Source organism: Moschus berezovskii, chromosome 18 (genome assembly GCF_049115385.1).
Source record: "Moschus berezovskii isolate FMDL1 chromosome 18, NW_MosBer_1.0, whole genome shotgun sequence".
NCBI classification, from domain to species: Eukaryota; Metazoa; Chordata; class Mammalia; order Artiodactyla; family Moschidae; genus Moschus; species Moschus berezovskii.
In genome coordinates, this window is record NC_142477.1 from 15,089,038 (window position 1) to 15,105,000 (window position 15,963).

The window sequence follows — 15,963 nt, forward strand, 5'->3', positions numbered from 1 at the left end:
CCAGGTGGGCCCATGGAATCACGGGGGTCCTGTGAGCAAGAGAGGGAGGCAGAGAGAGTGAAACTGTGAGAAGGATAGGATCTGGCATTTTTAGCTTTAGAGATGGAGGAAGGGGCCACGAGCCAAGGAACGTGGGAGCCTCTAGAAGCTGTTAAAGACAAGGAAACAGATGCTTCCTTACAGTTGCCAGAAGGAATGCAGTCCTGTTGACACCTCGATTTTACCCCAATAAGACCCACTCTGGGGGCTTCCCTGGTGCTCTAGTCTGATCCCTGCTTGAGACTTCACCTTCCAATGCCAGGGCTGTGGGTTTGATCCCTGGTGAGGGAGCAAAGATCCCACATGCTTCTCAGCCAAAAAAAACAAACAAAACATAAAACAGAAGCAATATTAAAACAAATTCAATAAAGACTTTAAAAATGGTCCACATTTTTTTTTTTTAAAAAAAAGGAAAATGAAAGAAAAAAAGAGACCCATTCTGGACTTCTAAATGGTAAGATGATAAGTTTGTGTTTCTTAAATTTATTTTTGGCTGTGCTGGGTCTTCGTGGATGCATGGGCTTTTCTCAAGTTGCAACAAGTGGGGGCTACTCTCGAGTTGCAAGGCATGGGCTTTTCTGTGGGGGGGCCTATCTTGTGGAGCACAGGCTATAGGTACAGGCTTTGGTAGTTGTGGCTCCCGGGCTCCAGAGCACACGCTCAATAGTTACACACAGGCTTAGCTGTTCCTTGGCACTGGGGATCTTTCTGGACCCGGGATCAAACCGTGTCTCCTGCATCGGTGGATGGAGTCTTTACCACTGAGCCATCAGGGAAGCCCAGGTTTGTGTTGTTAAACCACCACGTTTGTGGCCATTTGCTGCAGCAGCAACAGGAAACTAACCCAGTACGTACATACTGAGAAGAGTTCCTGGCACACAGCAAGTGCTATACAAGGATTTATGTCACCAACAAAGGTGGAGATGGTCCCTCTGTGGAGTGTGCAGAGCTTGTGACCTAGAGCTAATGGGTCCGTGATGGAGTCTTGGCTCCACCATTTAATGAGCCATGTGACCCTGATCAAAGTGCTCAATCTCTTAGTGCTTCGATTTCCTCCCAAAGTCCCCACTGCCAAGTTGGAGGTGAAGTCTCAACATATAAATCTTGGAGGAATCAAACATTTAGTCTGGGACATCAACCTTTTGACCTTTGTTCTGGATTTGAGGAACCGAGGGAAGAGGGGAAAAAAAAATACCCAATTTTCAGAAAAAAATTTTTTACTGTTTTAATTGAAAAATCCTTTGGTTTTTTTCCTTCTTAAATATTCATTTATATATTTGGCTGTGTGTGGGGTCTTGGTTGTGGTACACAGGATCCTTGTTGCGGTGTGTGAGGCTGTGAAGTAAGGGGCTTAGCATTTTCAGCTCGAGAGCTTAGACACCCCTTGGCACGGGGGATCTTAGTTCCCCAACCAGGGAATGAACCCGAGTCCTCTGCACTGCAAGGTGGAGTCTTAACCGCTAGATCACCAGGGAAGTCCCCCAGTTTTTAAAAAGGACAAAATCATGGTGGAAAGTGAAACTGAAAGTTGCTCAGTCGTGTCCGACTCTTTGCGACCCCATGGACTATACAGTCCATGGAATTCTCCAGGCCAGAATACTGGAGTGGGTTGCCTTTCTCTTCTCCAGGGGACCTTCCCAACCCAGGGATCGAACCCAGGTCTCCTGCATTGCAGGAGGATTCTTTACCAGCTGATCCACCAGGGAAGCCCAACTTTTATTATTTTTTTTTAAGCTTAAGCGTTACTTTGAATTATAGTTGATTTACAAGGTCATGTTAGTTTCAGGCGTACAAAATCTCAAAAAGAAGAGACAAGTTTTCTTTTGAAAAGTATGCCAACTTGCCTGTCACTTTTCAGGCACCAAGTATGTGACAGCCACCATTCAAGGAAAGGAACATGGTTCCATTTTAGAGACGAAGGAAACGAGGTCTGAGGCTGTTGGTAACTCATCCCACTCACCCCTACAGACTAGAGACCATACCATTTTCTCTAGTCCTGGGCTGGGACTGGAAATGGGGTGGGGACTGCCAGAGTTCAGATCCTGCACTACTCCCACTTGTGATGGGGATCTGGTAAAAGGCAGCATGTAACTTTGACCTGACTACTGGAGGCATGAAAAATCAAGCAGGAAAACCAGTTTTCAGGGTGTATTTCTGGAGCCTTTGCGATTCCAGACCTTTCAGGTCAGCTTTTCAAGGTTTCATGGGCTGCTAATCCCACAGGCTTTCAGTCAACTTGATTTTTCTATTTCAAGCATCCTCTCAGCATCAAAAAAAAGGAACCAGCATGAAAGCAGGTAAACACAGGACGACACTCGAGAGAGAGCAGTCTCTCCCTGAAAGGAAAATGCTGTGGCATAAGTCAGAACGATTTTCAAATCAGCTCAGAATGATTTTTCTTACATCAAAGACCTGGGAGAATAAACTTCTTTCTCACCCTCTTGTTCCCCTTCCCTGGGGCACATGCATGCCTCTGTTTAACAAATGAGACTGCAGAATACACCCGCAGTTTCGGGAAGTGCTTTATAACCCACCTGAGGCTGAGTGATATACTGGGGAGAAGCCGGATGCAGAGAGAGAAGATAGGGAGAACGGGGGCGGGTAGGCGGTGGGGGGGGGGGCTTCCCTGGTAGCTCAGTTAGTAAAGAATCCGCCTGCCATGCAGGGGACCCTGGTTCGATTCCTAGGTTGGGAAGATCCCCTGGAGAAGGGACAGGCTACCCACTCCAGTATTCTTGGGCTTCCCTGGTGGCTCAGCTGGGAAAGAATCTGCCTGCAACGCAGGAGACCTGGGTTCAACCCCTGGGTGGGTAAGATCCCCCTGGAGACTGGAAAGGCTACTCACTCCAGTATTCTGGCCTGGAGAATTTCATGGACTGTATAGTCCATGGGGTCTCCAAAGAGTTGGACATGACCTTTCCTTTCACTTTTCACTTTCAGGAGAGGGGAAGAGAGACAGGAGGTTGCAGAGAGGGACAGAACGGGGGTGGCCCCAGGGATTGAACTCATCTCTCTCCTTAAGCCTGGTTTGGGAGGGTGACCAAGTCAAGTGCTTTTCCCTGTAAGGGCAGGGAGAAAAAGAGAATGGCCACTGCCCTTCTTGGGGATACCAGCAGACGGTGTGTGGCAGCTGGTGGTTTGGGTTTCAACATCCATTGCTGTCAACAGAGCTTTCGGCAGTTCCTCTTGGTCACCAGGGTCATTTTGAGTCCTCATTTGCTATTAGAAAGGGCTAATTTGGAAGCCGTTTGAAGAAGGCGCCACCATATGTTAGGCATTCAACAAACTGTCCCAATTACAGGAGCCGAGCCGAGCGTGAGCGTGGCATCCAGGCTCTTTGACTCATTAACTCCAGTGGCCTCAAAGACAGCATGCGCACATTTCTCCCTCCTCTAGCTTGTCACTGTGAAAGCTTAGAAGCGGCCAAGCAGAGGGCTGAGTGGAAAAACGATGGGGCAATAATAATACGTTAAAACTCAATAGCACCTTCTGGCCAGCAAAGCACTGTCGAGTAATTTATCACATTTGATCTCTCAACAGCTCTAAGGGTCCTCCTTGTCTCGAAGCTGAGGTCACTCGGGTGCTGTCCTCTGGTCATAGGGAGGAGGAGATGGTACACTTTCCAGTACGCTCCTGGGGCCACGCTGGGTGCTCTGGATACTCAATCAGGAATAGCTGAGTCTCCTTTTTGTTTTCTTTTAATTTTTAGTTTATATTGGAACATAGTTGATGAACAACACTGTCTTCATTTCAGGTATACAGCAAAGTGATTCAGCTCTACATAGACAGGCATCTACTCTTTTTCCAAATCTTTTCCTATTTAGGCCATTGCAGAACATTGAGCAGAGTCCCCTGTGCTATGGAGTAGGTCCTTGTTGATTACTGATTTTCAATACAGTGGTGTGTACATGTCAATCCCAAACTCCCAATTTATCCCCCACACCAACCTTTCCCGATTGGTAACCATAAATTTTTCACTTCCAACCATAAGTTTGTTTTCTGTGAACCTGTTTCTGTTTTTGTAAATAAGTTCATTTGTATTATTTTTTTGATTCTACATATGAGCAATATCATATATTTGTCTTCCTCTGACAATTTTCACTTAGTCTGATCACCTTGGGATCCATCTATGTTGCTGCAAATGGCTTTATTTCAATATGTTGCTGCAAATGGCTTTATTTCAAGGCATATCTGAGTCTTCTGACACCAGCCCTAAATGGTCTTCATTTTTCTGGTTTCCATTTTGTGGGGAAATGTGGTCACTAACAAAGAGAATCTTCAATGTTTTTCAAGAGTTTGAGGAGTCTGGTCCTCTGACACATCAGAAAAAAGATGTGTGTGCTTCACAGCACTCTGATTTTGGACCACACTCCTGAAGGTTGCCTTACCCACCATGATGGTGTTATGGGACCAGGGCAAGACTCATATTTTATTGTCAACTAGAAGGCCCAGACAGTATTAAAGATTGCTTGGTATCCATAAGGCTTAAAGCCCCGATGCCTTAGTATTTACCACTCTGAATATTAAGATCCTTGGCATTGCAGCTTCCATGAATTATGAATTACCTTGAGCAGCTCTTTTAAAAAATCCTGTGTCCCAATATAATATTGTAAAATAATTAGCCTCCAATAAAAAATAAATAAATTAATTAATTAAAAAAAAATCCTGTGTCTATTGTGTTAGTAGGTCTCTATAAATACTCTATAAAGGCATCTTGACTATTCCCTTTTTTAGAGACTTAATTCTGTCAGTGATATTAAAAGGTTTACAATGGCTGTTAAGGGCATTTACAAGAGAGGTTGATTAAATCTTTTCTATCATATTTCACTTTGGATATTGATGTCATGCACACAGTAAATCAATGGTTGCAAATGTCACTAACAGGCAGTGATAAGATGACAAACAGCTCATAATTGGATTCAGCTAGTACTCAAAGGATTTGAGTCCCAGAAGTACCATGGACTTCTGGTCCATGGGAGCAGGGCTCCCCCATAAGTAATTTTCTAAATTTGTCAGTCACTCCAATGTGCAGGCAAGGTTGAGAAGTGCCATGCTAAACCACCCCATGCCAAAGAGTAACTGAACGGATGCAATCACTCTTACTTATTCCTTAACTGACCTTACAACTAAAACAACTAAACTACAGTGTGCTGGGTCCCCGACTAGAGTCTATTTTAAAGCTGTATCTACTAAGGTGGGTTTTTCAATCCAAGATGCACATGGAATCATCTTATGAACTTCCAGAGGAACAGAAATCAGAGATAAGAACTAAACATCTGGATTCAGGGGGGCTGTGAAGGGGTCTAGGCACATGCATTTATCAAATGCTCCAAAGGCAATTCCAGTGAAGAGCTGGCATTAAAAACCATGGGTTTATCAATATGTTTTAAGAGGAAAGCATGCCAGGTTTAGGTGAGATGGTCTTGAAGTAAGAACCGGATGCCAGACACAGTTTATTTATGGAAACCTCAATGATTCAAGGGCCTGGAGCCAGAAGGCAGACATGTATTGTGTAGGTGGATGGCTTGCTGATTAAGCTCTGGACATTGATTATGATAAAAATGTTGACCGGAAATCATTTGATAGAGTGCTATGTACAATTAATAAATTGTGTCCTGTGCAATAGTAACCATTTGACTTCATGAATATGTGTATTGCCTAGGATGTACTAGGTTTTGATTATGTAATATCTTATGTAATATCAATAAACCAATGCACATGCATATATAAATTAAAAAACAAACTGTGGGATTGGGCTTTGGTTCACAACCAGGGCCAATATTTGGCTCCCCACAGTGCATCTGGAAATGTCGGGAGACATTTTTGTTTGGCACAACTCGGGTGGGGGAAGGAAGGTACTGGCATCTAGCGGGTGGAGACCTGTAATGCTGCCCAAAGCCCTAAAGCCCACAGGACAGTCCACAGCAAAGAAGTGGCCTGAAATACTGAGAGAGTGGCTCTGAGAAAGGACTCACTGAGGCGTCACTTTCATCATGTGCATACTTTAGTGTCTCGGTAAAGTCTGCGCTTATATCAGGATATTATGAAATTACAGATTTTTTATGTAAAGTGAACCCAAACTAAGTCAAAAGACAAAAGAAGACAAAACAAAATAGCCCAAACACTGTCAAAAATCCACCCAATTCTATTTTGGTTTGTGAACTAAAACACTGAATAGACACTGATGATCAATGTTTTGACAGGGTCATTTATGCAGCATTTTGACAGCATTTATTTAGACTTCATTGGGCATTCTTGAAATGGCATTGGGCAGTATTAAGCTGTTCAAAAGCTATCTTGTAAGAATATAGGATTATTTAAATCTCAGGTAGCTTGAATATTTCTTTTTGCCAGTGAATTTTAGAAAATGAAGCTAGAAGCTCATGGGCAACTTGCTATGTGCAAGTTTATACACTCATCTGGAACACCTGTAGCTGGAGTAATTTAATCTAAAATTTTACTTGCTGCTAATCAAGAATTAAGTGTCTAGTTCTAGGCCAGGATTAGAAGTCAATACATATTTCAGAGTGAAAGTATTAAGTGTTGCATTAACTCTCCATCCTTGTTAGCCATTGTTTGATCCCCCGGGGAATCTTTGTTCTCTAAGATGCTTCATCTATGCAAATACGACAAACCTTGCTATCGATCTCGCTGCTCCCCAGCGCAGACTGAATCACATAAAGCAGCGCGTCCGTGAGCCCGTCACATTCCCGCATTCTCCTGCGGGCCTCCTCTCCGGCTGAACTAACATTCCTGCAAAGCAAAAGGAAGTATCAGCACCCTTCACAGTGGCCACCGAAAGAACGTTCTTCCATGTCCATCTCTTCTCATTTGTTCTTCTTTAGTCCGTGACATATAGCATGCGGGATCTTAGTACCATGCCCAGAAATCCAACTCGTGTCCCCTGCATCGGGAGGCCAGAGTCTTAACCACTGGATCACCACGGAAGTCCCTTCCTCTCAGTTTTAATGAAAACACTTTGCTAGCCTTTCAGAAGGTTTACCAAGAATGTAGTTTTAATGAGGGGGGAATGGCCTCCACAAACGGATTCTAGAATTGGATGAGCCACAGATATCTGCATCAAAACAGAGAATGCAGAATTCAGAACATGTGATCCGTGAGAGTTCTGTGACCACTAAGAAAGGAGACTTTGTAAAAGTCTTCAAGGTCTGCTTCTTTTACAATCGACGAGGGAATAAGAAGCTCTTTGATTCAAAGGGCTGTTCTTCTTTGAAAAGTTTGAAATACTTTTCAAAGACAAAGTTTCCAACTTACTGACATATCTTAGAGGTCTAATTTCACCTGTCTCAAAAAATATATCTACTTTGGCCCTGACAGAGGAAAATTCTAGAAGTTTAAGGACACAGAGATTTCTCTGAGAATTTAGTCATCAGAATACCCATGGCACCTTTTATGTAGGAGTGGCCAAGCTCCTTCCTACAATGGCACGAGCTGAGCTAAAGGCAACAGAAGGGGCCTCTTTAATGGAATGCACAGCTGGGAGGGGAGTGAACTTCCATACCCACAAAAGACATCAGACGATCCAGACAAAGGTGAATCTCCTGAGTGCTTTTATTACCCTACTACCTGAGAAGGCCTTCTTCCTCTCCCAACCATGGCCAGGATTTGGTTCTAGCAGAAAACTTTTGCAGGGCTTCCCAGGTGGTGCTAGTGGTAAAGAACCTTCCTGCCAAAGCAGGAGACATTAAGACTAGGGTCCAAGCCCTGGGTCTGGAAGATCCCCTGAAGGAGGGCATGACAACTCACTCCAGTATTCTTGCCTGGAGAGTCCTAAGGACGGGGAAGCCTGGAAGCACATAGGGTCACAAAGTGTCGGACACAAGGGAAGTGGTGTGAGCACAGAAAACTTTTGCAGCAACTGATTCACAAACAGCACAGCCTGCTGGAGGGAGGCTGGAGGAGGTGAGGAGACAGAAGGTACAAAGAGGCTGAAAAGTTTAGGAACTGTGGGAAAGGGTGGTGGAAAGAGATAATGATCTAGGCAAGGCAATAATTCTCCAGTTACGTAGCATTAGAACTGCCTGGAGGGTGTGTTCATGTGGACGGTTGGGCCCCATGTTGGCATCAGAGGTGGAGGTGGATAACTTGCATATTTGGTGATGCTGACGTTGAAGATCTACACTAAACTAGAGCTGTAATGGGGAAGAGTCAATTTCGACTCATCCGTGCTAGATCTGTTTCTTTGACTTTAACCCTGTTTTTTTTTTTTTTTGCCCTTTTTTTGTTATTATAATCATACATGATGGCCTGCCTCTGAGAGTGGGGCGCTTTGCCTGACTGTTAAGCTAAAGTGCCTTTGTTCAGAATCCTGTCCACCTGTAGATGGCTGGAAGAAAGTAATTAACACATTCCCCCTGCCTGACTGTAGGAGATATTTGCAAGATTAATGGCCTTTTTTAAACTTTGTTTCCTCGCCTCCCCCTTTCTCTGATTTATAAAAGAATCTGGCATCCAGACTCTGGCAAGATGGTTATTCTGAGACCTTAGTCTGCCATCCTCTTGGTCAGCTGGCTTTCCAGATAAAGCTGTATTCCTTGCTTCAACACCTCCGCTCTCAGATTCACTGGCCTTTCCTGCAGTGAGCAGGGAGAGCTTAGACTCAGTAACAGCATTACCTCTAGTTCTAGGGGTGGGGCTGGAGTTTGGTTGGGGAGGGTACTGTTCTTTGCTGGAGCCTGCCATGTGGTAGATTCTAAGAGTCTGTGGCCACAGGAGTAGCTGAACGGAACGAATCTCAGAACCCATGCTACAGTTGACACAACTATTCTCATTTCATTTCCCCAACATCCTTCCCTGTCACATTTCATTGTTTTACAGATGAGAAAGGCAGGCTCAGATGGGGTGTCCAAGGCCCCACAGGCGGTAAAAATGGAGATGTTAGAACAAAACCCAGGTCTGTGAAGGAGAGAAAAACAAGGGGCTTCGAGTTCAACGCACAACATGGACTACAATTTTTCAGGAATTAAATCAAAATAAAATATATTTGATTCCAAAATGCTACTGAACATTCATGTTTTCTTTAATATCTAAAAAGTTCTGCAGACATGTTTAAAGAGGATCTATCAGCATTTTAATGTAACAGCACTGGGAAAGGTTATTCAATGAAAATTAGAAGTTTTGGCATTTGCTGATCTTGAAATATAATCAAAACTCCTCAGTGCCTCAGACAATGTAACTGAGCAAATGTGGGCAGCATTTTTATGTAAAGTGTTACAGATTCCACCTTGGGATGGCCAACCCTTTCCTGGCAGCATCCCTGGGAGGGAAGAAGACATCTTTCTGTGAAAGAAGTGGTGACAGGCACACTGGTATTATTATTAAAAGGACGGCCTTTGCAGGAGAGCATTTTTAGACCCAGAAGCGATTTTTACCACATTGAGTTCTGATGCTGTTAGAGCCCAGTCAGACCTCTTTGGTCAGAAAAGTGCTGAGTGCAATGAATGACTACCTTTTCCTGCCTTGACGAGGTCACGTTTCCAAAGACAGAATGACAGAAAGTTAGACTTGAAAGGACTGTAGACACAGACAGCTCATGTGCAGCTTAGTCTCAAACATCCTCTATCCCTTTTCCTTACCCATGAATACTCAGTCTTTCCTGGGACGGCTGCCTCCTAATTCACAAATAATCATCACTATGATCAGCCCTGTTTTCACTGGTCTTCAATGAATGGGCAGGGCCAGTCAATGGGAAAGATCAAGAATTAACAACTTTGTCAACATCATACCTTTTCAATACTAATTTTGCTTGCGTTTCTGTTTGATTTTAATCCAGTCTCTGCCAAAATTTTTAAACAGTTATTAACAGGCTACAATAAGAAAATGTGTAATATACTGAGAAATAAGAAAGACTGAAGCTTTTGAACTGTGGTGCTGGAGAAGACTCTTGAGAGTCCCTTGGACTGCAAGGAGATCCAACCAGTCCATTCTAAAGGAGATCAATCCTGGGTGTTCATTGGAAGGACTGATGCTGAAGCTGAAACTGCAATACTTTGGCCACCTCATGCGACGAGTTGACTCATTGGAAAAGACTCTGAGGCTGGGAAGGATTTGGGGTGGGAGGAGAAGGGGACCACAGAGAATGAGATGGCTGGATGGCATCACCGACTTGATGGATATGAGTTTGAGTGAACTCCGGGAGTTGGTGATGGACAGGGAGGCCTGGTGTGCTGTGATTCATGGGGTCACAAAGAGTCGGACACGACTGAGCAACTGAACTGAACTGAATGAGGTCCCAAGAGGGACAAGGAAGTGATTAGGACACACACCTAAATCTCCCCCCACCCCCTCTCCAGTGATGCAGGGTGGGTGGGTGGGCAGGAAGGTCCCATAGTGCCTGCACTATGATGGGGTATCATATATGTTAATATTTTTAAGTGAACTGAGGTGAGAACATGTCTCTCTTTCAATGGCTAAGAGCATCCTACAAGCCTTTGGAGTTGGGTTTCCACTTTATTCAAGAATGAGTGAAACATTTCAGAAGATTACCTTTGATCTTTACCCCCTTCCCAACACGAAATTTACTGTACTTGTGAATTTCACTGTTTAAAAATGAAAATTCCAATAACCTTGTGTGTTGGTCACTGGTTGTAGTTATGGTCCTATATAAGTGACTGCATAAGAATCTGATAAACAGCCAGTGTCCAGCCTACAAAGTTCCTACCCTCCTGCTGTACTTAAACCAACTTTTACTAATTTTGAGGGAGGTGATTTCCAAATCTGGCTAGAAGCTGGTGCAGCAAAATTTCTATCCATAAAAGTTAACACTGAAACAAAGTCTTGTAGATATTTTGTTTTTTAAAAAAAGCTCAATGATACTGTAATATCTATTTCTTAGAAATAATCACTATAATCTTGATCGAACTGTCAGTTGATACAGTCCCTTGGACTGCAAGGAGATTCAACCAGTCCATCCTAAAGGAAATCAGTCCTGAATATTCATTGGAAGGACTGATGTTGAAGCTGAAACTCCAATACTTTGGCCACCTGATGCGAAGAGCAGACTCATTTGAAAATACCCTGATGCTGGGAAAAATTGAAGGGGATGAGAGAGGGGAGGAGAAAGGGATGACAGAGGATGAGATGGTTGGATGGTATCACCAACTCAATGGGCATGAGTTTGAGTAGACTCCAGGAGTTGGTGATGGACAGGGAGGCCTGGTATGCTGCATTCCGTGGGGTCACAAAGAGTTGGATATGACTGAGTGACTGAACTGAACTGAATGTAATTTGGAAATTTCTGCTTAAAGTAGATTCTATCATCTTTTCACCTCTCTCCTTTTCTCCACCCAGCCTGATCCTTTGCATTTATAACTGGCCTCCATTGAAGGTCTTCTCATACCTGCCCCACCTCCAGCCCCTTGAGCCCTGGGTTCCACCCCTGTTAAAATTCCTCACCATCCTTCCTACAGCCCCACACAACTCTGGACTGTTGATTACCAGGCAACTTTGCCTCATCTCCCAGCTTATAATTAGCAGAGCCCAGATGTTATGTCTCTGCAGAATCTAGGCTGGGTTCCTGAGACTCTATACGTGTGAAGAGGGGCATGGGGCTGCCAGAGGGCTTCAGAGAGCAGAGCTGAGATCACTTCAAGGAACACAGGTAGTCTGGAGGCAAAACTGAAATATGAAGCCACTCACTGTCCTGATGCCAGTCCACCGGGACAGGCATGGGGAGAGACAGAATCCACAGAGATGACAGCACAGACCTGATGTTCAAGCTGGTCCCTCCCTGATGTGGGGGAGGGGTGGGGCACATTCTCCACATTGAGCTGCTGGCAGCCCAGGTGGGTTGCTCTGAGTGCCAGGCAGTGCAGCACCAGACCCTCCTCCTGCCTGGTCTAGATCAGCCGGAGCAAGCAGGTAAACACTTAGGACATTTGGGTTCCCCTGCACCTGCCTGGTGAACTCAAGTCTTTCTAGAAGCATTTCCTTCTAGTGTTGCCTTTTTCTGACATCTCACCCAGACAGCAGAACCAAGGATGACAGAGGATAAGTCCCTGGCTTTGAAACCTTGCAACTGGGATCTGCTGGGCTGGGTTTCCAAGCTGCTTTGCCCAGCACTCCATTTTATTTTCCACGTCTCTGTTTCTGGAAGTGGGATGTCTATAACTATTACCCCCTGCCTGTTCCAACACTGTATGCTGGGGGCAAATAAGCTGTTTCTTTAGAATCATAGGTTCACAGGTGGAGAGGAACTCTTCCCCAGCAGCTATACTTTATGGGTCACTCATGTACTTCATGGTTACTCATCTACACCCGATTAGATGATTCTGGTTTTGAACTTCTGAGCTGAAGAGATTTAGGACCTTAAGTTGATGTTGTAATCGGGATGAAAAGACATGGGGTGGATGTGGATCTTTGGGGACCAGAGGATGGACTCGGGTGGACCAAATAATATCCCCCAAAGATGTATGTGTCCTAATCCCTGGAAACTGAATGGATTACTTTACATGGAAAAAGGGACTTTGCAGATGGAATTAAGGTTATAGACTTTAAAATAGGGAGCCTGATAAGAACAGATACTACACTTGATCTTAGTTAATGTATGGCAAAACCAACCAATATAATATTGTAAAATAATTAGCCTCCAATAAAAAATAAATAAATAAAATAAAATAGGGAGCCTGTCCTGGATGATCTCTATGGACCCAGTCTAATCACATGAACCTTAAAAGCAGAGAACATTCTCTAGCTGAGTCAGAGAGATCCCAGCAGGAGAGCTCAACTCCCTCTCTGGTGCTGGTTCTGACGTATGTGGACCACATGCAGAGGTGAAAGAGAGAGGAAGCTGGCTCCTAGCTGACAGCTGGCAAAGAGACAGACACCTCAGTCTGACAGCCACAAGGAACTCGATTCTGGCAACAACCTGAAGGAGCTTGGAAGAAGACTCTCTCCAGAGCCCTTAGTAATAACCTGATAACCCTGATAACACCTTGACTTTAAGTTAGTAAAATCAGCATTAGATTTTCAACCCACAGAAAATGTAAGATAATCAATTCTGTTGTTCTAAGTCACTAAACTTGTAGTAATTTGTTACAGCAGCAATAAGAAACTAATACACAGCGTTTGACTCATTTGACTCAAGGGCAAATGGAATTCTTCTCAACACCATCTGTAAAATTTTCACACACAGACACACACACCCCTTCCCTTTGTTGTTGTTATGGACTGCAGCACACTAGCCTCCTCTGTCCTCCACTATCTCCTGGAGTTTGCTCAAACTCATGTCCATTGAGTTGGTGATGTCATCTAACCATCTCATCCTCTGTCGCCTCCCTCTCCTCCTGCTCCCAATCTTTCCCAATATCAGGATCTTTTCCAATGAGTTGGTTCTTTGCATCAGATGATCAAAGTATTGGAGCTTCAGCTTCAGCATCAGTCCTTCCAATGAATACGCTGAGTTGATTTCCTTTAGGATTGACTGGTTTGATCTCCTTGCAGTCCAGGGGACTCTCAAGAGCCTTCTCCAGCACCACAATTCAAAAGCATCAGTTCTTCAGCACTCAGCCTTCCTTATGGTCCCTTCCCTAGAAAACTGTTTATCTGCAGTGGGCTCATGCAAGCTTTAAGAAGGTATTTCTAGATAATCAAATAATTGTATAGATTTGATTAAGACCCAAATAACCCATGTATAAGAAAATAAAAATTATGCCTATTGGGGTGAGGTGCTACTCTTGACTGTGAAAGATCAGGAGATAGTCTATGTAACTCAGAGCATACTAAGGCCCTCTGCACAGGAAATACTGATGGAATAGGATGATGCACCTTTTGAGGCAAAAGTACGCTGCTTTTATTTATTTTGCCCCCTTGCTGAGCTGATTAAACACAAGAGTGCCACCAAGTCAGTGGGCATCAGCTTGGCCCAGCTTGCTCTCCTGCCTGGTTGACATCCTTCACTTCTTCCAGTCCTCTTTCTGGCAGACGCGGCCCCCCAAACCTCAGTCTTTACAGCTTCCAGGGAACAGAGTGCTCTGGCTGGTGCTCAGCACTGCGTGGGAAATGAGTGGACTGTAGGGAGAGGAATGAGTCAGCTTCTCAGCGCTGCTTGAGTGAAGTCTGCACTGCAGCCTTGTTGCTTTAAGTGAGTTCCCGGAACATCATCTGAAACACTAACCCTAAGTACCAAATGGTAGGAACCGCATCAGGAATAGCCTCACTTCAATAAACTTTAATTGGGTACGAATAACGGGAGGTTGAATATACTTGAAAAACTTTTGACTTCTCTGTCTACATATGTTTTTAAAATGGGTACTTCATTATAGCCAAGTCAAAACAATTTCCAGAGAAATCAATTTCCCTTTTTCAAATTTTTTTAATTTTTAAGATTAGCCGAGTCCTGCTGCTTGGATTCCTGCTATGCAACTTGCTGTCTTCTCCCAAGGAAGGCAATTTCTTTATAAGTCAGGACACTGATGGCTTGGAGATTGCTTTGCTGAGCTGCAGAGGCAGAATGCTTCGGTGGCCTAAAGACCAACTACCTCCTGTACTGGCGGTAAACCCTACTGCCAAGCTGTCCCTGATGACACCCCCGCCCACCTATGAATGGAAACCAGTGAAGACAGACGGAGGAGCCCCTCTGACGTGGACTATGCCATGCTGCCCCTTTCCAGGACTACCCAGACACGTGCCTTCTGGAATCAGCCACACACCTCACACACAGTTCCAAAGATGCCCAGAGCGGAACCAGAAGCGCCTGAGTTAACAGACACCCTATTGCTGCCAAGGACTACCTAGGGTCTCAGCTCCTCGATTCTAATTAAAATTGATGAGCACCACAGAGTTAAGTGCTCTATGAAATGTCTGCTCAAAGTTTCCCGTTGGGCTAAATTACAAGGAAATCTCAGGGAAGAAAAGGGTGAAGGCTGTGTGGCTAAAACGGTGAACTGTGGTTCTTTGGGCTCTGTGAACACCCACAATTGTTTTCTAGCTTGCAGCACTCGGGGCGGAAGCTGAGGATCTAACATCTCGATTTTAGAGCAGTGTTGGGTAGCCCAATCCTCTGGCCATGGATGCCCACCTGCCCTGTATTCCACTAACTTCTGAAACATTTCACTAGGGTATGTTTGTGGTAGGCCCTTCTTTCTAGAGCATCGACTCCAAATCAGGATGCATCTCATACTGGAGGCCCACACATCCCACCTCTGTCCTGGCACCTCAGCATCCCATCAAGGCTTTGTACCACCATCACCACCACTGCACCGAGCATTTCCAAAGAACAAAACCAAGCCAGCTCTGCCTCGATTACAAATGCAACAACAGCCAAAAGAAGATGTCACGGATCAACATGCAAATGAAGTTCAAACATGACTGGAACAATATTTTAAACATGAAAACAGCGTTTCTTCTTTTTTATGCTAAACCAATCATCGACCAGCTCGATTTAAGGTACATCACAAAACCTGAGCTTTAAAACACATTAATATACTAATATGTCAGGAAACTGTGAAGTAGAAAGTACAATATTCACTTCAGACAGCAGGCAGCTTCCAGAAAAATGAGCATCGTGGCTAAATAAATAATGAGTAATGCCAAGGCCATCCAATCCTGTGTATTCTGAGTCTTCTGTTTTCTAAGACGTAGGAGAACAAAACTGACTAATAAGGGATTGTAGCTAACTGGCTGCTTGCCTTTTAAATGTAAGATTGTGGGTTTGAAGACTTTCAAGATTTGGCATTATGTTCCAGATTATTAATAATTATTATGAAAACCACCTTTCTAACTTGCATTCCAATTTATCTCTTAATTCCCCATAGGCAGTCAGGTAATCTTTCAGTTTATTTACCTACAGGAAATTTTAGCAGATTGGACTTCAAAGACATATTAAAGTTGGGAACCCATGTGATTTTTTAAAAGCTCCCTCACCGAGATGGTACATGTTCCTCAAGCTGCAGTCTTCGTTTTCAT

General features: G+C 44.1%; 1 protein-coding gene and 1 long non-coding RNA gene across 4 annotated transcripts in view; one reads left to right on the forward strand and one right to left on the reverse strand.

The window, feature by feature from the left end:
• CTNND2 (catenin delta 2) overlaps positions 1-15,963 on the reverse strand; it is a 487,037-nt gene that overhangs the window by 139,516 nt on the left and 331,558 nt on the right. For all 3 annotated transcript variants that reach the window (XM_088827634.1, XM_088827633.1, XM_088827632.1), the window contains one exon: positions 6,675-6,792. In XM_088827634.1, coding sequence (XP_088683760.1) covers positions 6,675-6,792 — 118 coding nt within the window. The remainder of the gene's footprint in view (positions 1-6,674; positions 6,793-15,963) is intronic.
• LOC148774953 (uncharacterized) overlaps positions 1-15,963 on the forward strand; it is a 42,972-nt gene that overhangs the window by 7,904 nt on the left and 19,105 nt on the right. The gene's annotated exons all lie outside the window — the stretch shown is intronic.